Source organism: Kogia breviceps, chromosome 4 (genome assembly GCF_026419965.1).
Source record: "Kogia breviceps isolate mKogBre1 chromosome 4, mKogBre1 haplotype 1, whole genome shotgun sequence".
NCBI classification, from domain to species: Eukaryota; Metazoa; Chordata; class Mammalia; order Artiodactyla; family Physeteridae; genus Kogia; species Kogia breviceps.
This window is the reverse complement of record NC_081313.1, coordinates 25551773-25574085: the sequence shown is the minus strand read 5'-3', so window position 1 is coordinate 25574085 and position 22313 is coordinate 25551773. Positions and strand designations below refer to the sequence as shown.

At 43.0% G+C, this 22313-nt stretch overlaps 1 protein-coding gene across 18 annotated transcripts in view; it reads left to right on the top strand.

Moving 5' to 3' along the window:
- DROSHA (drosha ribonuclease III) overlaps positions 1–22313 on the top strand; it is a 126368-nt gene that overhangs the window by 10979 nt on the left and 93076 nt on the right. For 6 of the 18 annotated variants that reach the window (XM_059060820.2, XM_059060823.2, XM_067030834.1 and 3 more), the window contains 7 exons: positions 3328–3438; positions 3674–3905; positions 6987–7128; positions 9013–9167; positions 12161–12241; positions 18785–18871; positions 21159–21245. In XM_059060820.2, the coding sequence (XP_058916803.1) occupies positions 3328–3438; positions 3674–3905; positions 6987–7128; positions 9013–9167; positions 12161–12241; positions 18785–18871; positions 21159–21245 (895 nt within the window). Of the gene's footprint in view, positions 1–3327; positions 3439–3673; positions 3906–6986; positions 7141–9012; positions 9168–12160; positions 12242–18784; positions 18872–21158; positions 21246–22313 lie in introns of all 18 variants that reach the window. The other 12 variants (XM_067030837.1, XM_067030835.1, XM_067030832.1 and 9 more) reach the window with 3 other exon arrangements.

The following is a 22313-nucleotide window of genomic DNA, read 5'->3' as shown; positions in this document are numbered from 1 at the left end:
ACTAAGAAACAGGTAAAGGAAGAGTTCAATTCGGGGCAGGTGGGATTTGAGAATCTGTGAGACACCAGATGGAATTGTGTGGTAGGTATTTGGACACAGAGGTGCAAGGTTCAGAAAAGAGATGCTAGCTGGAAATACTAAATGCCATGGATTAGATGAGGTCAACTAGGAAGAGTTTGTTCAGTGAGAAAGGGCCTGAGGAGGAGGAGAAGAAGGAGGGTATGAGGATAGGAAAAAAGTCAAGATACTGTGTTGGTGGAAATCATTGAGGATCCATCTGAGGTTGCTGGTTTTTAATGGGGTGTGCTAGAAATCTCTTCGGTCTACTGGTTTCTCCCCCGTGCCCAGTAGCTTGTGGAGAAGGCGGAGACTTGGATTCTGTGAGTCTAACTAATGCAGTAGATGAGAAAATAAAAATTACAGATGTAAATCCTGTAAAGGAGGGAGAATTATCATAGTTGTAATATAGCATATTGTTAAAAATCAATTTCGAGTTTGGATTTTGAAATTTGAAATTCCTGAGACACCTACCTAAAAAAGATGTTTTGCTCCTATTTTGAAATGTCCCTCTCGAAGTGTTAAAAAAAAAAAAAGAAAGAAAAAAGAAAAAAAAGAATACTAAATGTTGTTCACAATAGACAACCCTGACCATCCATTATTCAAGATACCTGCCTAAGGGGGTGGGGTGACGATGTCTTCTGCCTGTGTTTCTTGATGATGATAATAAACATTTGGTGGGATTTTTAGTACATGTCAAAATGTCTGTGTCAAACAACCATATTAGCATTTAACTACCACTTATTAGCTGTGTGATGGTGGGCGAGTGATATAATTTCTAATTGTTTCCTCTCTAGGGGATGTTTATATCTGCCTCAGTATTCTTGTAAGGACTCAGTGTGTCAGGGTGCTTACAAGAGTGTCAGGCTCTCGGGAAGCACCACAAATGAATAAACAAACAAACAAAACCACACCCCTGGGAGCCAAGATTTGCCATTATTAGCTGATGATATTATCAGGAAAATTCAAGAGAATTAGCTAAGAAACATGGGAATTAACTCACTGAAGTTGACAGTTATAAAATAAACATACTATAATTAATAGCCTTCCTAAATACTAGGAATACCTTACTTGGGAAATATAACAGGGAAAAAAATGTAGATTGACTACAGAAAATTTAAATTCATAAAAATTAAATATCTTATTAAACTTAAGAAATATATAGATCAATGGGAAGAAATTTTTGTGTAGTAGATGACAAAGAAGATGATGTAAATGAATGGAGGGCATGCCATATTCCTTTAAGTGGAAGTGGAAGACAGGGTTATAAAATACCAGTTTTCTTCCCCCAAAATCTGTAGTTTTTAGCGGCATTGGTGGTATAGTGGTGAGTATAGCTGCCTTCCAAAAAATCTCTAATTTTAATGTAAGTTCGGTTGAAGTACCAGTGTCAGTAATGTAAAATTCTTCTTTGGAAGAGAAGTGAGTATAATGAAGAAAAATAATAATGCACAATTTGGTATGGATATAGATAGATGAATGAAACAAATATTGAACAACATTCAAGTATATATAAAATTTTATATCTATCATGAAGCTGTTTTTTCAGCTCAGAGGAGAAACTGATGTGGGAACAATTAGCAAGCCATATGGAAAAAAATTGAATTCAGATTTCTGCCTTAGGTCTTGGACAGATATAGTAAAAAAATTTAATGTTAAAAGTAAGTGAAGAAAATATAAAATATTTATTTAGCCCTGGGATGGGAAAGGATTGTAAGTGTAACACGAAGACTGGAAACAGAAACAAAAAAAAAATCTCTGTATTTGGCCATATAAAAATTGTATGTAGCCGTAAGCAGAATTATAAGGAAAACAAAAAAGTGACAAAGGTTACATTACATATGACAGCAGACAGGTGATTAATGAAAAACTCTTTCAATAAATAAAAAAGACTAGAATCCTAATTTTAAAAAGATTGGCATGGCATAATGACTCAGATGTTCAGAAAAGAAGTGAATGTGAAACGTGTCATTTCAGTAGTGACGAATTAAATGAGATACTCTTTTCGTAAGAATGGAAAAGATGAAAAACAATCATGTTGACAAGATGTGTAGAAATGGGAAATCACATATGGTTTTGATGGTAATCTAAACTGGTACTGCCTATCTGTAGAGAAGCCTTAAAAAAAGTACACACTCTGTGTGAAATAATCTGACAAGTCTGCAGAGAACCCAAGTGTGTTTAGAGTAGCATTGTTTACAATGGCAAAAAAAAAAAAAAATAGTAACAACCTAAGTGACTGATCAGATTTGTCAAATTATGGTATATACATATAAAAGAATAATATGAACTTATTAAAAATGGTTCCGATATAGATGTATTGAAATAGAATGATGTTCCTGGTTTACTACTGAGTTGTGGAGAGCAGGCTATAGAGTTTCTTTTTGGTTAAAACTTGTATGTTTACATATCTATATCTTTTAACACATTTGTGAAATATAGCGGTTATCTCTGAGTGGTGTTACAGGTGATTTTTGTCTTGTTTTTGTTAATGCTTTATTTTTCTCCAGTGAACATATGTACATTTTACCTCACAGTACATTTTTTTTTTCTGGTAACAAACCTAGTGATGTACATTGTAATATTTGGAAGTTATATCAATAAGTGATCAATATATATAACCCTTCTAATCACTCACCCTTTTCCCCGTGATGTATACACATTCACACTTACCCTGTCATAAGATCGGGAGTGAATGGTAGAGTTGATGGAAAAAGTTAATTTGTGACTTTGACCCAGGTGTAAACTTTCTTGGATAATAGTGACTCTTTATTATCAGGCTGCCAGTGCAACACTAATAAAGCAGTTACTCTCCTTGGCTGGATTCTCAAGGCCTTTATGGTTCCACCTACATTTCTTGGGCTTAATTTAAAATCTATCCTATAAGTTTTTCCCTCCAAGCACATCCATAGGCTGGGCCTTTGCAAATTTCATGCCCCAGAGTTTCAAGGAGATAGAATTGCTTTTTTCCTTTTTAATTGAGTTAGTATTTGTGGGAATTCGAATTAGGCAGAGTGGTGGTTCATTAGGCAGTAATACCCAAGTGTGCACTTCCAGAGAGATGCTTAGGGATAGTATAACTGGTTCACTCTTGGATTATGGTCCTCAGGCTAAATTTATGGCCAAGTTGAGACCATGTTTTATGAAGATTTTTTTTCTTTTTTCTTGGCAAAGCAGAATGTAGAGGATTCAAAACTAGTATGCTCAATGCTGAGATCGTCTGTATGTGTGGAGATTTCCAAATATTTCCCAGATATCTTTCTCTTCTAGGAGTTATGGTTTGCCGGGTGCTTCTGAACCTGCTGGATGCACACCAGAATTACCTGGGGAGATTATTAAAAATACAGATTCTTGGGCCCCACCCCCGGAGACTGTGAATCAGTAAGTAGATCTGGGGTCGGGCCTGGGAATTTGTATTTTTAAACAAATAACTTCAGGTGATTCTGATGTCACCAGACTGGTGTCAGGGGGGGGTCACTGGTTTAATAAAAATGAATATGGTGGTTTGCCATGGCGTTTTTCTTTTAGGTGAAAAGTGAACTAAAGAGGTGAAATAGAACAGTTTTACAATGGATGAACATTTTTAATAATTATCCTCCTTTGCCCCCTTTTGAAGTCGTTCCCCAAGTAGGGAGAAGAAGAGAGCTCGTTGGGAGGAAGAAAAAGACAGATGGAGTGACAGCCAGAGCTCCGGCAAAGAGAAGAATTGTAGCTCAGTCAAGGAAAGAGAGCCGGAGGAGCTGCTGCCTGACAGGAATGAGGAGGAGGAGGAAGAGCTCCTTAAGCCTGTGTGGATCCGATGCACCCACTCAGAAAGCTACTACTCCAGTGACCCCATGGATCAGGTGGTAGGTCGGAAGTCGCAGAGAAGCTGCGGACCAGCGCTTCTCAGCCTCGGTACTCTGGGCATCTTGGGCCGGATAATTCCTTGCGGCGGGGCCGCCCTGTGCATTGTCAGATGTTGAGCAGCATCTCTGGGCTCTGTGCACTGGAGGCCAGTAACACCCTCTCCTCCCTGTGATAACCAAAGCTGTCCTCTGATGTTGCCCCATGTCCCCTGGGGGTGACAGAATACCCCCCTCCCCCGTTGAGAACCACTGCTGTAGACAAAAGCTGCTTTACAAACACAAGAGTGCAACAGGTTAATGAAAGGATCTCTGCATTCTGCGTTTTTTATGACACTGCTGGTCTTAATACTGGTGGATTTTTAAGCTCTCACTCATAGCTGCTTTATGCCTTTTGTGATCTACAGCCGTGTGTGTGTGTGTGTGTGTGTGTGTGTGTGTGTGTGTATGTTTTCCCCTCAAAATGAAACAAGGGAGAATTGAGTTTGTCTCTTACAAGTCTACCCTTGACCAAAGGTAACCATAGCAAGTTTCCCAAGCACATTGCTGGTTTTGTGCAGTGGCAGGTGTCGTTACCTTTGGTGGGCTCTTGAGAGACTCAGCACATGTGCTGTGCGAGATGGGGCTCCTGGGGCTCGGCAGCCGCACCTCATTGAAGTGGGGACCCCACGACCTCCATATGCTCACTTCTTTTCTTTCTTCCATCTCCATTTTATTTTCTGTCACTCTCCTTTCTTTTTTCTCTTTCTCTCTCCCAATAGGTGTCATGCCTCTATCCCATTAATTTAGGTGTATTTGCCATGGAATGGACATACAGTAATGTTCATTGATTAAATGAATGAGTGAAGGAATGGATATCTACAGATTTAGGACAGAAGAGCTTGGAGATGTTAGGTTTAGTGCGTGGGGTAGATAAGAGAGCATAGTGTTGTTTGGAATTTTGTAAACATAGCTTTGACTTGGACTGGGCCCTTATCTATGGGGAACTAGAGAGGAGACTCCCTTGCCTTCGAAAAAAACGTTTGAGAAATCTCTCCTGGTGGCATGATATTTTACTTGATAAAGTAAAGCAGGGTATTAAGTCATAGTTCACATGATACAGGGAGGGAGAAGCTCACATACCAAGCACTGTTTGGTGCCGAAACTTTACTCCATGAATCTCAGATTATCTCATTTAATCCTTAAAACATCCCTGGAAAGAAGGCATCTGTAAATAAGAATACTTGACTAATCGTGACTTAAACTTGCTGCGTTTATTTTTCTCAACAAGCTGTCTGGAGGGAGGTGGTGGCCGGTGTGCATTTAGTGGATCAGCGATGGCAGAGTCCTAGGTTGGCATTGCTGTCTTCTGGAGGGTCCACCACGGTTGCAGGATGCCTGCAGCAGCTCCAGGCATCACGTCCTTACACACCTCTGTCCAGACACAGATGCAGAGGGCAGTGCTGGGTGGAGCCTCGGGCGCCTGGGTATCTTTTCTTTTATCCCTTTGCCCAGAACTGCGTCGTGTGTTCTCCCCATGGATTCGTTTTCCATCTCTTCTGTAACCAATTTCCACAGACTTCACGGCTTAAAACAATACACATTTGTTACCTCACAGTTCTGTAGGTCAGAAGTCAAACTTGGGTCTCACTGGCTAAATTGAGGTACCAGCAGGGTTTCATTCCTTTCTGGAGAGAGCCTGTTTTCTTGCCCTTTCAGGTTGTTGGCAGAGTTCAGTTCCTTGTGGCTGTAGGACGGAGGTTCTTGTCTCCTTGCTGGCTGGCAGGTAAGGGCTGTTTCCAGCTTCTAGAGGCCATGTGCATTCCTTGGCCCGTGAACCCCTTCCTTCATCTTCAAAGCCAGCAGCCAGCAGGTCGAGTTCCTCTCGTGCTTTGAATATCTCCTGCCTCTTTTTTCATTGCCCCTCTGACTCCTGTTGGGAGAGGTTCTCCGCTTTTAAAGGCTCATAATAGGTTGGGCCCACCCACATTACCCCATCTCAAATTCTGTAGCCTTAATCACGTCTGCAAAGTCCTTTCTGCCATGTGAGGTAATCTGTTCATTTTCCAGGGATTAGGACAGAGGCATTTTAGGGGTAGGGGGACCGTGGCCCAGCCTGCCTTCCGAGATCATGAGTTTTCTGCCCCCAATCTGAAGGGAATCCGGGTTCTGTAAGCAAGGAGGAATGGCAGAATAGCTGCCATGGGTATTATAATTATTATTGAAATAACAAAGTTGAAGGCACTGAGGTTCAGAGCATTTAAACAGGCAGAGCTATATTTTTCCCCCTCACCTTTTTGTGGGTGTATTAAAACTCCAGTGTAGAAGGAAGGCTGATAAACCAGAAGCCCAATATTGGCCTTTGTGTTTGTGCAACGCTGGGGCAGAGAGATGGTAAGAATGTTAGAGCTATCCCAGCGTCACCAGGGTCAGTAATGAGGTGAGGCTGAGGAAGAGCAGTTACCCCCTTTTGGGATAACTGCAGATTTTATGATTTAATAGTCATTTTATGTCTGAAAGGTACATTTTGAAAATTACTAAGTCAAAGAGTATGGACATTTAAAGTGATTTTCAACCTGGGAGGGGAGTGGGGAAAAGTGGAAAACTTCCTCTAGGAATGCATTGCAGAACCTTGTGTTTTTGTGGAGTGTGTGTGTGTGTGTGTGTGTGTGTGTGTCCCTGTGTTTATGGGGTGCATGTGTTTGTGGCGGTCACTGGATTAATGTGGGATATAGACTATCAGTGACTTTCCGCAGGGGAGGAGTATATGTTCCCTAGCAGGGTGTCAGGTGTCATGAATTTGCAGGGGTTTATGATTTTGTTGTTGTTGTTGTTGTATCAAAAGGGCATAGATAAACTTTAATAATGTTTCCGAATGTTGGCAATGTGCATTTTCCTGAGGACTTTGTCATCCGTAAATGTGTGTGTGTGATTCAGAGGATCATTGCCAGCACGGGGCATTTTGTTTTTAAATGTTTATTAAATCGAGGGTTGAAGAATGACACCTTGCTATTACAAATCTTTGGTTACTGGTGAGCTCTTACTGTCTCTTTGGTATGACTACGATTAATCTAGTCCCTGATATTGATCCTTTATTTTTCAAAGGGAGATTCTACAGTAGTTGGAACGAGTAGGCTCCGCGACTTATATGACAAGTTTGAGGAAGAGTTGGGGAGCAGGCAAGAGAAGGCCAAAGCTGCTAGACCCCCATGGGAGCCTCCCAAGACGAAGCTCGATGAAGATTTAGGTGGGTCAGAAGGTACTAGACCGAGATCCTGTGCTCTTTTATCACTGCTTCATCCTGAACTTTTGGGAAGTGTCCTTGAGAGTCCCAGATTGACATTTGCTCTTGCTCATTTGGTTCTCCTTAACTACAGTCAGCAAATACATAGCAGTGAAACTTTCTTCTTTCTGGTCTTATTTTTCCGCAGTTACATTCAGTAGATCACATGAGAGATCTCATTTTGCAAGGTGTGCTGACAGTTGTGTCTCCTGTAGAACCGTCTTGTCTTAATCAGAAAGGGCCATAGTCCAGCCCCCCATCAAAAGCAGGAGCCTGTTCCCGGGCCTCGTGCCTCTGGTGGGCGGGCATTCCCTGTGGCCCTCCCCTCTGCCGGGGTGCTCCTGGTTTGATGAGGAAACTCCAGCTGTAGCCCAGCTCTGTTTGAAGATTTCTCTCTATTCACAGAGTTTCCATAACTTTCTTACACGGTGATGTTTTTTTCACGTGTGTATTCTGAGATTCCAAGTACATGCTGAGATCTTTGAGGATACAAACTGCTTCTCACCACTCGGTGTCCTTAGTCCCTAACAGGACGCTGTTCGCAGACAAGACATCATTCAGCGTGCCTTTTCCTGCGTGTCCTCTGACTCTCATCTGCCCGCCTTCGTTATGTCTCCCTCGCTGAGAGGCAGTGTCCATGGTGGGGAAAAACACTGACTGAACCAGTTGGCCTGGGTTTGAATCCTTGCTCCACTACTTGAAAAGTGTGATCTCGGGCAAGTGATTTAATCTCTTTGTGCCTTACTCTTCTCGTCTGTAAAAGAGGGATGACAGCGTCCATCTCACACAGTACACTCGAAAATACAACCATGTAAGGGTTCCTTATTAGTACGCTGTACTATGTTACTCTCTTGTAGGATTAGTCAAAGTTCTAGGTCTTTTTTTTTTTTTTTTTAAGTGTGGTAAAATACTTACAACATGCACATTAGACACATAAGATGTACCATTTAACCATTTTTGAATGTACGGCTCCGTAGTGTTAAGTACATTCACATTGTTGTGCAAACAACCTCCAGAACTCTTTTCATCTTGCTAAACTGATACTCTATCCACATTAAAGAACAACTCCCCAATCCTCCCTCCCCCAGCCCCTGGCAACCACCATTCTACTTTCTGTCTCTATGAATTTGACTACTCTAGGTACCTCGTGTAAGTAGAATCACACCATATTTGTCTTTCTGTGGCAGGCTCGTTTCATTAGCATGATTCTTGGTCTGTTTTTATCCAGTCATTTCCAAGGACTAAAATCTTCTGTTGCTACCATCGAGGGAAAAACATTTACAATCTTCAGTCTGACATTCAGAGCCTGGCATTCATGACATATGAGCCCCTCACTTCCAGGCTTTTTCTGTGAGGCCTTTGCTCCAGCCAGAGTCCACCCGTGCTCTTGCCTCTGTGCTTTTGCCTGCAGCGCCCCATCTGTGTTCCTTTCCGCCTCATCAGCCTAACCCCACCCCCACTCTGTGCCTGGGTCGTGTGTACTCCTTCTAGGAAATCCTCAGTGACCTTTCCGGACCAGTGTGGATTCACTGCACCTTTCTGAATGTGAAACTTCGTACTGCTACAGTGGTTTGCATTTTCTCTGGCATTGTTCATCAAGTCCTTCTTTGTAAAAATATTTGATTCTTTGCTTCCCCCACTAGACTGTCACTTAGGATTATGGACTCTATTATTTTTCATGGGTTGCTTAGCAGAGTTCTAGTATGGAGTCGGCAATCGAATATTTGCTGGAAGATAAATAGCTCTACTTACATTTAGAGGTTTGGGTCATTAGAAAGTAAGTCTCCAGGTAGAACCAGCTTGCAGATTGCTTCAGCTTCTCTCCATGTTTTCCCCTCACCACTATAGAGAGTTCCAGTGAATCCGAATGTGAGTCCGATGAGGACAGCACCTGTTCTAGCAGCTCAGACTCTGAAGTTTTCGACGTCATTGCAGAAATCAAACGCAAAAAGGCCCATCCTGACCGACTTCACGATGAACTTTGGTATAATGACCCAGGCCAGGTATGCAGGCTTTTATGTTCTTGCTGTGAAGATTGCGGACGCACACATCACATTTATGACTCCAGGCTCAGAAGATGCATGTTAGCTGGCACTGAAACTGAATTTTACTCAGGGTTGGGTGTCATTCTTCACAGCTTATTTCTTTTCAGCTTCTGAGTTCAGCTCCAAAGCATAAGCACCAGAGCAAGTGTTCCTTGAATCATGTTTGATGATGTTTGTAAATCCTGTGTTGGGGGGCAGGATGATGGTGCTGCCTCATTAAACTTTCAGTAAATGGAAGGAGACGAGTGGTGGGATGGGGGAGAGAGCACTTGTAGTTCTTTCTAAAAGCAGTTCAGCTGGAAGGTATCTTGCAGCCGTATAGTAAATAATGTCCCAAATCCTGTAAGACTCCATATTTCCTAGTTGGTAGTAGTCACAATGTCTTATATAACTTTTCTTCCTTGTTAATAAGCATGTTTGAGCTAATTACATCATGGCTGGACATAACCATTTTTATTTTTGCTTGCTATTTTATTATGAGCTAATACATAATACAAAATATTAATAGTATCTATAAAAGATTTGTATTTTATAAATATACAGTACGTACAAAAATAGTATCTTTAATGCATATGAAGTTATCAAGCATAATAAAACATATCCCTATAAAAAGATAATTTAAAATTTATGTTTTATAAATAAACTCATACCCTTTTATATTATTTTGAATGCTCTTCTGGTTCTTTTTATTTTTTATTTTTTTTGGTGGTACACGGGCCTCTCACTGCTGTGGCCTCTCCCTTTGCAGGGCACAGGCTCCGGACGCGCAGGCTCAGCGGCCATGGCTCACGGGCCCAGCCGCTCCGCGGTATGTGGGATCTTCCCAGACCGGGGCACGAACCCGTGTCCCCTGCATTCGCAGGCGGACTCTCAACCACTGCGCCACCAGGGAAGCCTTCTTCTGGTTCTTTTTAGATGACAGCTATCTAAATTTTTTTTCCTTGAGAGAATTAATATAGTTAGAATGCCTGACAGAAGTGTACTTTCTCTGAGAACTGCTCTCTGAGAATTGAGCAGAAATGTTTGCAAATTGTCAGTGCATTTTGAAATCTTATTTTGATATATTAATCATGTATATGATCTCTTTAAACAGCTTTAGTGAGTTATCATTCACATACGATACAATTCACACAATTACAATGTACATTTCAGTGTTTTTATGTATATTCACAGGAATATGTGCAGCCATCATCACAATCTAATTTTAGAGCATTTTTGTGTCGCCTAAGAGTACTCCTGTGTCCATCAGTCACTCCCCTTACCCTGTGTGTGGTTATATCAAGAAGCCTATTCCCTGGTTTCTGTGGGTTCTTACTCCTGTCAGAGATTTACCAGGGCCTTCTGTACTGTCTCAACATTGTGTTTACTGTATGGTTTTGCGTCCTCTGTACAGTTGAGCCTTATGAAGGGCTGATCTGCATTGGGGCCCAGACCCTGGTAAAAGGCAGGAATGTACGATGTCTATCTCACTTCTCCTTAAGTGAGCTCTAAGTGATTTTTCCACATTTTTCATCACAACAGGTTGTGCCCAGCATTACGAATGTGTTGTGACGTTTGAGGGAATTCCGTCACATCTCTGTTTGCCAGCTTTTACTTCGGATAATATCTTAATGTGATTTGTTTGTTTGTTTGTTTTAGGTAGCCACGTTATTCCTCTGCTGTACCACCTGGAACTTTAGATTTCCCAAAAGGATAAAGAAAGTTACAGTTTTTTACTTTACTATTTCGTTTCAAAGTTTTATGAGATATTTTCATTGGGCCCGAGTTACAAATCCCTGGAAATCGAAAGAAATATGTGTGTGTATATAGAATATATATGTCTCATAATGTCATATTTATAAATTATATATTTTCATTAATACAGAGAAAGTGAGAAATGGAACTCTACTTCCCCGTACTCTAAACTGATGCTCTCATCTCCTTTTTGATTCCATATTAAGCACTTATATTGAATAAACTCATGAAATTGGCTTTTAAGGCCCTTTAAGATTTTGACCTCAATTCTGCATTTTTGGTTTTCCTACTTACACATATGGTGCATTCCAGTTAGATGGGTCTCAATCTCACGTCCCTGGAGCATAACATAGGATTTCTTCCTTCTCTCTTTTCTCTCATGCTGGTGCCTCGTGTAGAATAGCCACCTTCTTTTCCCGTCCTGTTCAACCCTTCACATTTTGGTTTCTTGAAGCCTGGACATTTTTCCTTTTTCTTTAAAATACTAAGCATTTCATATGTGTGCTATTTCTCCCATGTGGTATAAGTATTCCTAGTGCTTGCTTCAGCAGTGCATACACTAAAATTAGAGTAAGTATTCCTTGACTATGTGGACCCTTAGCTATGTATCACCCTCCTTCTCCCCTTTCTACCCAAGAGGCAGTCAAGATTATTCACTTACTGAATCATGTGGGTGGAGTTCATGGCAGTAAAATGAATTCAGGTGAACAAACATATACAGACTCACCTGATTAGTGTTGAAAGTTTTTCTGGTTCAGGTGGGCATTTTCTTCCCGCTGCTTCAGATACCTTTAGGTCTGTCTTTGCAAACAGTTAATCTGCAGGTCACCTTCAAAGCATTCTGTGTGTTCCTTCAGAATATAAAATAGGCTTTTCTTTTGTGAAAGAGTCATTTTTCCTAAAATAAAAAATCGGGGGAACATACTGGAAAGTGATAGGAGAAGATGGGGGCAAACAGGGCGCTGACATTGTTATTTTCTGCTTGGCTGCACAAATAAGTCGGGAATCCAGCGGTGTCATACCATTTCCCTTTATCAGACAGTAGAGACAGTTTGCAGCTTTATTGGTTTTGGAACATCCGTTTAATCTTCTAACCGTGACAGCCTCTTCAGAGCTTCAGTACTCATGACATTAAAGCCCACACAGTTTCTGAGGCATCGTCGTGCAAGGAGTGGATTTTCCCCCAGTAAAAACGAATTACATTCTGTTTCTGACAGATGAATGATGGCCCACTCTGCAAATGCAGCGCAAAAGCGAGACGCACGGGAATCAGGCACAGCATTTATCCCGGAGAAGAGGTAACTGGTTCAGGTTATTATATTTGTCAGCGCTGAGAAGCCAGAAGTAGACAGATGCTGTTGCTATTCTTTGCCCCGTAAATGAGATAATACCATGGAAATAGTCTTCTCATATTCCCTAGTAGTCTCTGTTACTGACAATTGGAGAAGAAACGTACTTGGGTTTTGGAGGTGGAGTGGGAATGTTATCGAGGACACTTTGGAAGGTTCATTATTTAAAATAGGCAAAGTGAATTTGAGTTGCTTTTTTATTATTTTAAGTATCCTAAAACGGTACATATTGTAATATTCTTTCATGTTTTTGTTATAAATGGTTGTGAATCTCCCTGGAGAACTGATCTCACTGAAGTGCTGTAAGGCACATGTCCTTTTTCCTTGGGGACACGAGTGTACACCGTGGTGTTTGTTAGTCTTTGTCTGTTGTCCACACTTGCCTGGGAGTGGCACACAGACGTGTTTTACCTGTGTCACACCCCAATCCCTGGGTTGTCAGGAGCGCGCCAAGTGTGTCTGCCTGATAAGTTGAATACTTTTACACCATAGAGTTACATATAACTACTCCTGTTCAGATATTTTCCTTCTTCTTTTCCCCATTATCTTTTATCTTTACAAACTGTTCTCACTTTATGATTCAGCACATTATGTTTAAACACAGTTTATGTAAATCCTTAATTTCTATGTAAAACTTGTCTGAGGCCATAACAATAATCAGACTAAGGACTAGGAGCCGATGGCGGATACTTTGAACTGCTTGCCTCCCTTTGACCTCATTTGCCTCTGGGAGTCGGCCAGTGTAGCAAGGGCCTGTGGGACAAGAACTGCTCTCTGTGAGTGTCCGTGCGTGTGCTTCAGGCTGGGGTCTCTGCAGGCAGGGCTGCAGTGGAGACATTTCACAGGAACCAGGCAAGAAGGGAGTGGGCTTGGGACTGAGCAGAGGTGGAAGTCCACCTGTGATGGGCCTTTAAAGCCGGGCTTGTCGATTATTTTGCGTGGGGCTGGAGTGGCTGTCATACCTGCATCTCCTTCGTCCCGAGCAAGCTGCCCTAGCAAGGGCACGACTTTGGCGGAGGGAGGGGCCCTATAGTGGAGGCTGACCTGGAAGGAGCCGACAGCAGCAGGCTGTGTGCCGACTGCTTTTCCCACAGCTGGGCAGCAGGCCCTTCCGTGAAGGGAGATTCAGGTGGGCAGTGGTGCTGGCTGAGGACTTCTGGGCAGGCAAACCCATCCTCAGAGTACACGTGGCCCTTTCACAATGGACGGGACCTATGTAGTCAACATTCCACCAAGTGGTAGGTTGGTCTCCTCAAGGAGTGGTGCCACATTGGGGGCCCAGCATTGGTCATTGGAGGTGGCTGGCTGGACATTGGGCAGTGGCAGTCAGCTTAGCCAGCTTAGCCTGGGGAAGTGAGGTCCGTGCCGTGGGGCTCATGTGAAGCCTCCATCTCTGCCGCTGTGGCCACCGTGACCACCCTAGGTGGCTGACGGCCGAGGCTGGCTGGCATCATCTGGCCATGCCATTTCGTCAGCGAGATGCTTTAGAACCTCTTCCACAGTGGGTGCTCTCCCGTGAACATCCACATGTGATGTGATCATTGTTCTCTCCTCCTGTTTGTCTGCCTACAAGTCTCTCCGCCAAGACCTTCTTATCCCTGATCTTCCCATCTTTTTCCTTCTAGGCCTCTGACAGCTGGCATGGCCACTTGCTTCTGCCATGAGTCCATCTATATTCTAGCCTCAGGCTACTTCTCTTTCCACACAGAGTGGATGACCAGGTACACCACCTGAAACTCCGCCCACTGGGAAAAGAGTCTCCCTCATCGCTGTCTCTCAGAGCCATCCCTGAATGAGGCTGCAGCACGGTCCGTTTGCGGCTTGCACCCCCTTTCTGACTGACCTGTTTGCAAACCAAGCTTGGACTTCTCCTTACGCTTACCTCCTCTCGTCCTTAGCCGTCAGCCGAGGGAGGGGAGCTGATGCAGCGGTGGTGGGCTCGTTCGTGCCCTCTGCTCCTGTGTGTGCTTGGTTCTGGATGTACGCCCCCTCCACCTTACCGTGGATTGTTGCTGGCCCCACCCAAACTTATGCCGAGGTGGGACTGTCAGAACCCAGCTTACGGTGGGCAGCTCCAGCCACACGTCTGTTTGCTGCCCCTTGGCCATGCCTTCCAGATCCACCAGGGCCCTGCAGCACACCAGGAATTGCTTTTCAAAGGCGTATAATTCTTCACTGTAGATGGCACGGCTTGGCTCCAGAACCCCAGAGACCAGCATTGTGATTCTCCCCGTGTGGCCACAAACTCTTCTCGGCATCTTTTCCCACCAACGGCGTGGGATTGGCCGAATTGTGTGGCCCCTGCAGCAGGGCTGCTTGCACTGCGGTTTGGAACTGCTGAGGCCTTTCTCAATGGAGTCACGCTCACAGCTGGCAGCCTTTTGTGCCACTTCGTAAATGGGCTGCAGTAATATTCCTAGCTAAGGACTGCACTGCCTCCTGAGCCCGGGGAGCCCACCTAGTGTGCTGCTTCCTTCTTCACTGTAGGAGGTGGACGAGGCAATAATTTTGTCTTTTACTTTTTGATGGATGTCTTGGAACTCCCCAGACCGCTCCCCTAAAGTGGTGTGGCTGTGGTAGACCCTGAATCTTTGCAGGGTTTCTCTCTCACCCTTTGGAACATATCCGTTTTACCAGGGCTCTTAGTTTGCTCAACGTAATAATGTCAGAGATGGGGTGCAGCAAAATAACATTCTACAGTATTCCAGAAGGTCAGGGGCACCTTGGACTGTATTCTGACAGTGGGTGGGAGAGTTAACCCGGTGGCAAGCCCATAAATGTTGTCTGTTCTGCGTACATGTGAACCGGTTCTGATCACAACTGGTCCTCATCCTGACTGGGATAGAAAAGGATACATTCGGCAGATCAGGTGCCACATACTTTGCACCTGAGGTCAGATTAATCTGCTGTAACTACACTACAACACCTGGCACGGCAGGTGCAATTAGGGCTACTTGGTTGAGCTTGTGGTGATATATAGTCATCCGCCAGGATCCACTTGGTTTCTTTAGGGCCCAGACTGGTGAATTAAACAGAGATGTGATAGGGGCAGTCATCCCTATGTCATTTGGATCCTTAAGGGTGGCACTGATTTCCACCATTCCCCCAGAGTCATACTGTTTTTGAGGTCCGGGTCGGGTGGCTTCTGCTGGACCTTTCTCATCACGATGGCTCTTACTCCACAGTTCAAGGACCCAGCTCAGGAATCTGCCAATTTTGTCAATTCCACTGGTACATTTGGGAACCAGGGAAATGACCACCGGGTGGATCTGTGGACTCAGTGGACCTACTGTAAGCCAGACCTTGACCAAGATTTTGTTTACTACCTTGGCCTCATCTCCCCCACTCTGACAGGGATACCAGGATGATACGTCCAGTCTCTGAGTATCAATTGATTCAGATGCTGGGTCTAACACTCCTTGAACTGTCTGGCTTCTTCCTTCCCCGGTGGACAGTTATCTGAGCAAAATGGCCGTAGGCCCCTTGGGGGAAGGACAGGGCCATCATGACCATTTTTGCTTGTGATAATGTTGCAGGGCCCTTCCTCCTGCCTCCTGGCCACTCTTCAGTCAGTGGATTTCAGTCCGGTAACTTGATCAGGCCTGGAACCGGGCAACGGATCATGAGTGTTTACTGGAGCAGCCTACCTTCAGCCTCTTGGTTTTCCAGTCTTGATTACTTCCGTTGGTACAAACCAAGGTAGTACTCTTACCAGCTACCCATTTATTTTGGACCTAAGGACACTGTGTTGTGAAAACCACTTCCATGACTCTTTGTGGGTTACATCCCCTTGGCTGCCACTTCCGTCTTGCTGGCGGTAATGATAACTGTGTGACCCGGCTTGTCACGAGCCCCATCATCTGGCCTCTCTTGTTTCAGAGTCCTGTCATCCCTGATGCCGTAACCGCCGCTCTTACGGTCAGCCCTGGCTTGCAGAGGAGGCCGCCGCTGATTGTCCTGGTGATGTTGGTGCCTCTTGACCAGCACATTCCTTTTGGCCTTGGTCAGTGGCGTGTCCTCTGGGCCTTCCCGTGGAATATCATTATCTGATCATATTTTTCAGTCATAGATACTACATCCATCCCAACGTGCCCATTTCCTTGAATCTTTGAATTCCTTCCTCCTCTGTTGGTCACTGCAGTTTTGGTATTTTCACTTTACTCAGCGCGAGCCATCGCTTTTTTCATGCTTTTAGGAGATGTCTTAGTAGGGAGTTCTCAGCATCTCCTGACATCCTTGAATCCTGAATGCTCCCAAGTCAGTAAACTCTTCCCTAACTAGTTGTATGTTCTGGTCCTTTCTGGTCCTTTTTTTTTTTTTTTTTTTTTTTTTGCGATACGCGGGCCTCTCACTGTTGTGGCCTCTCCCGTTGCGGAGCACAGGCTCCGGACGCACAGGCTCAGCGGCCGTGGCTCACGGGCCCAGCCGCTCCGCGGCATGTGGGATCCTCCCGGACCGCGGCACGAACCCGTGTCCCCCGCATCGGCAGGCGGACTCTCAACCACTGTGCCACCAGGGAAGCCCGTTCTGGTCCTTTTGATCGAGCACTCCCAGCATCTGGTTGTGTGTGGACTCCTGCTGCTGGCACGTGCTGGTGCCAGCTGGTTCTTACAGTTCCTTTGGGATATTATGTCTCCTCTCAGCACCTTCCCCGCTGTAAAATGTGAAACCAGTTATGCTGTGAAATGACCCTAATTATAGGTCTGTTGTGAGGTCGGAGACTGACTGGGTGCCGGGAGAGTGAGGACAATGTTGCCTTTCAGGGGCTTTCATTGTCTTCAGACGGGTGAGTGCTTGCTCTTAATAGACAAGGATAGGCCACCTCTGAAGAGGCAGAAGGTTTAGAGGCGTCTGAAGAGTCAAAACCTGTATGTGTCATCCCAGGTTTTCATATCCCTGACCTTGGCATAACAGACCTACCTTGGTTGATTGTTAATTAGTCTTTAAGTTCCGCCTACGCGGACAGGTAAGCCCTGGGCTTGGTCCTGGCACTCTCTGACCTCTCACTGCAGGTGGTAAGAGCCTCTTTGTGTGCAATAGCAGGTTTTCACATCTGGCTTCTAGCTGCCTTTACTCCTCCTCTGCTGCTGCATTTCTGTAGAGCAGTAGTTCTCTTGAGTGCAGCCTTCCAGCTAGTATCAACATCACCTGGGGCCTTGTTAGAAATGCAGATCCTCAGTTGCTGACTTAGAAACTTCTGGGCGTGGGGAGCAAGCAATCTGAGATCACACTAAAGTTTGAAGAGTATGGTAAAGCATCAGTGGTGCTCGGCAATAGCCATCCATCCCATTATCCTTACAGCTACCGGTCTCTCATAGTTTTATGAGAGACATTAAAGAGACAGTGCAAAGCTGGTGCATTGCACCTGCTTCCACTGGTACAGTCTCCCAATTCAGCGTCTTTGAAAGTTTCAGTTGGCGTGTTATCTGGTGCCAGGGGCTGTGTGCTCCAGCAGCCACCGTGATGGGTTCCTTTCTGCCAGTTGGATGGTAAGTGATTCAGCTCCAAAACCCTATCTTATCTCCTGCTTTCTTGGATCACTTCTGATGCCAACTGTCCCACATTGGATTCTCCAAAAGCAGATGCTAAGATGCAGTTTGGGGTGCACGTTTCTTAGGGATCTTCACCTGTGAGAGGAAGAGGATGTTAGCAGCCTTGGATAGAATGGATTAGTCTCTAACTATGAGTCAGCTCCAGCAAAGCCCCTGTCAACCTGGTGCTGATCCAGGGAATGAGTATTGCCCATTCAGGTTGGGCTGGGGGGCTGGGCCTTTGTACCTCTGCCTCGCTCAGTACACGCCTGACGTCAGCTGAGGGGCCTCTGCAGTTGACACAGATCCTGAAGGAGCCGATGGTTGGAGACTGCTGCCCGGGCTCTTCACAGCAGGCAGCAGGTCCCTCCCTGAAAGATGGTCTGGGTCACCCACCGCTGTGTCTGTCACACGTACCCGGTGATTCTGCTGATGCTTCCGTTGCTCGCTGTTCTCCCTTTCCCGTCTTAAGCCCTGTGCGTGTTCTGTCCACCACCTCTTGTGCTTCCTGCATTTCCGGTTCCCTCTACTTTTTATTCAGCATATTTAACCCTTTCACTTTTTTCCCCTTCCTATCACAACCTACTGCTGTTACTTCTGAGGTTATTTTTCTTGCTTTCTGGGTTTTTTTGGTTGTTGTTGTTTCAGTTTATTGAGAGGTTAGCCAAGGGTCAATTATGATGTTATTTTAAATGAAAGGAAGATAGTCATGGAAATTCAGATCTAGAGAGATCTGTGTGTTGTATTGTACATGAGTCGGTGGGTTGGAGGCCAGTGACCAGCAGCCCATTTTTATCTATTTCATTAATGGTAAAGTGAATACTGTTCTTCCCTGCCAGTTTGTGAAGGAACACACATACGACCTCTTTTGTCAGATGTGACTCTAGGAAATACAGTCTACTTGTAAATAACAGTATTTTGCTGCTTTACTCCTTAAACTCATTTTAATTTTTCCCCTCAGGCCATCAAGCCCTGTCGTCCTATGACCAACAACGCTGGCAGACTTTTCCACTATCGAATTACAGTCTCACCTCCTACAAACTTTTTAGTGAGTTCCTAACAAAATCAGGTTTCATTTGTTTAAAAATGTAGTAAATAGGTTCTATGTGTGTACATAGGTTAAAATGTGAATTGGTTAAATATGGATTCAGTTCTTAAATGTTCTTGCTTTTAAAAACATTTTATTTTTATGCCAATAAAATTGACCTTTATCATAATGACTTTTATTTTTGGCTTCCTCTCATTATACTGCTTTCTGTATCTTTTTTCATTTATATTGTTGGTACCACATAATAGCCAGTGAATTACGGAGAGCTTGTTTGTTGGAGCTGTGGAGTTGGAAGAATGCAGAGAATGCTTGTGCATCTCTTAAACATTAGCAAATAGCTTATGTATTATCTATATATTATGACCATAAGTATTGCATATATGACAGTGATAATAATACCTAATGTTTGTTGACTATGGTACTAGGCACCATTCTAAGTATTTGACATGTATTAAGTTACTTCACACAAAAAAATCGATGAAGTAGGTATTATTATCCCCACTATACAGGTGGGGCAGTCGTCCATGTTTTACAGATAAGGTTAAGCCTCTTGCTCTAGATTATTCAGGCAGTAAGTGGCACAGTGAGGACTTGAGCCTGGGCAGACTGACTTCATGGTGCATGGCTGTATGCCATTCCACTGTGCCATACTACCTTTTCACAGTACAAAATTAATTAATTCTGGTTACTTTTTAAATTGAGATTTCAGTTTCAAAATTAGATTATTAATAATTATTTTAACAACTTTATTGAGATATAATTAATATACCATAAAACTCACCCATTTAAAGTATATATTTCATAATATTTAGTCTTTTCACAGAATTATGAAACCATCACCTCAATCTAATTTTAGAACAATTTCATCATCTCCCAAAGAAACCCTGTACTTATTAGCAGTCAGTTCCTTCCCACCCCACAGCCTTCAGAAACTACTAAGGTACTCTCTGTCTTTATCATTTGCCTATTCTAGATATTTCATATTAATGGAATCATAGAATATGTGATCTTTTGGCTTCTTCCACTTACCATAATGTTTTCAAGATTCATCCATGTTGTAGTATGTAACTTCATTCCTGTTTACGGCCAAGTAATATTCCACTGTATGGATATACTGTAATGTATTTATCCATTCATCAGTTGATGAACATTTGTGTGGTATCCACTTTTGGGCTGTTATAATAATGCTGCTGTGAATGTTTGTGTACAAGTTTTGGTGTGGATGTATGTTTTCCTTTCCCTTGAGTATAAATCTAGCTGGGTTGTATGGTAACTATATGTTTAATATTTGGAGGAACTACCAAACTGTTTTCCCAAGTGGCTGTACTATTATCATTTCACTACAAGTTCTTTCATAATATTTAATTTAGACCAGCTTTGTTGAGTTATTCAAATGGGAAGTAACAGTAATATTGGAAAAACAAATAATACGCATTTGGATATTCTTTATTTACCCCCACCCACCCAAGTTCTTCATATGTGTGTTTGTGTGTGTGTGTGTGTGTGTGTGTGTGTGTATAAATGTTTAGAAGAATAATGTTCAATACCTATGTAAAAAAACATGTCTTTTAGGTTTCCAATCTTGATAATTTGTTCCATGTTTAGCATTTAGGATTAAAAATGGTGGGCTATAAGAATGGCATAAAGAAGAGAGTCTCTTATGCTTAGGTCAACATTTGTATATTTTAATTAGATTCAATTTGCAGGTAATTAAGATCTTTGACATTATGCAGGAATTGATTTGTTACAGTGTTTAACGGGTTGGCTTCTCCTTGGAGGGCCTGGGAATGGAGCTGGGAGGGGATGAGCCTCTGGCACCTTGGGGCTTTTCAGAGCCTTCCAGGCTGTTGCTACTCTTGACTGTTGTGATGCTGAGTCTTCTCCACTTGCTTTGATTTGACTGTGTTATTATGTTGTTCTTGTTAGAGCTTCTGTTAGTTCAGAAATATAGCTTAGTAAGAACAGGACTGGTAGTATTGTAGGATTAAATAAAACTAAGTTCCTAGAAAATGAAGCCATGTAGCTAGCCTTTTTTTTTCTTTATGGCACCCATAATAAACATTCTTGATTGTCTAGTATATAAATATTACTGAAGCTAGAGAATTCCACCAAGCAGGAGCATTCTAGCTAGAATTAATCCTCTGTGTAAAGTTTCTCCGTGGTGTTTGGGAAAATGTTAACAGAAGTCCATACATTTCACCTATTGGCTGCTTTGTGTGTCCTGATGGGTTTCTGCACATGCAGATCATGTCATTTGTTCATACTTTGTGTTTCTGTTTGCTTTCAGACTGACAGGCCAACTGTTATTGAATATGATGATCATGAGTATATCTTTGAAGGATTTTCTATGTTTGCACACGCTCCCCTGACCAATGTAAGTATATACTGATCAGCTGGCTTTCTCCTTCCCTGAGCCCCCTTCCTTCCCTTCATTCTTTCTTTCTAAAAGTCAAAGGAAATTTCTTTTCATCTGACTTCTAAGTAACAATTACTTTGCACCCCTCTACCTGAGCTGCAGGAAGTCAGCGGCAGTGTTTGTCAGGTGGGAATGTGACATCTGTGCTAATGAGTCACAAGTTTGGTCCACATTAAATGGTGTAAGTAAACGTGTCAGAATAACATTTTGAGAGTGTGAAAGATTGAAAAAGAAGGATAAACTGTGGAGTAATGTGTCAAAGCTATTTTGGGTTGGGTGTCCTTCAAAAGAAAGTTGGAAAGTTTTAAGGAGAAGCTATTATTTAGTCTCTGAGTAATAGGTAAAGAAATAGAGCTTGTTCAGGACATTTGGAGCCTGAATTAACTTCATACATTTTTGTGCTTTTGAATCCCAGGAATATGTCTTCTTTAAGACACTCTGACATACAGATAGATCCATGATATTCTTATATAGGTATTAAGGCTGCTTTGTTGGTAATCGGTTCAAATGGAAGTTCTGTATCTGTAAGTCAAAATCTTTCTGTCTCAAAGCTGGCTGTCATGGGAATTGTCTTACTTACTCTGTATTCCAGTTGGACGTAGAGTGGAATTCACTGGCAGCTCAGGAAGGGAGTGTAGAGGTATACTTGAGCCAGTCTAGATGCTGCTATAGAACTTACTGAATTACAGCTATGGTATATGTACATCAAAGTAGAATGTTCTCTAATCCTTTCTGGTTTGGTTAAAAGAAATTACATCTGCAGTTTGAAAAGTTATTTTAGTACTGTTTACTTAAACTGTGAAATTCTGTTCCATTGGAGAGTAAAGAATAAAATCTTTGCCTAATCTTGCTCCTTTCTCTTATCATTTTTTATTAGCAGACATGATTCTATAGTAGTGATACTAATTTAAAACAGATTTTCTTAATGAGATTTTCTTTATGCCACAGTATATTTTATCCTAGAGAATTTTTTTTTGAGAAAATGATTACACTGTAAATGTAAAAATAAAATCATTTGATAATACA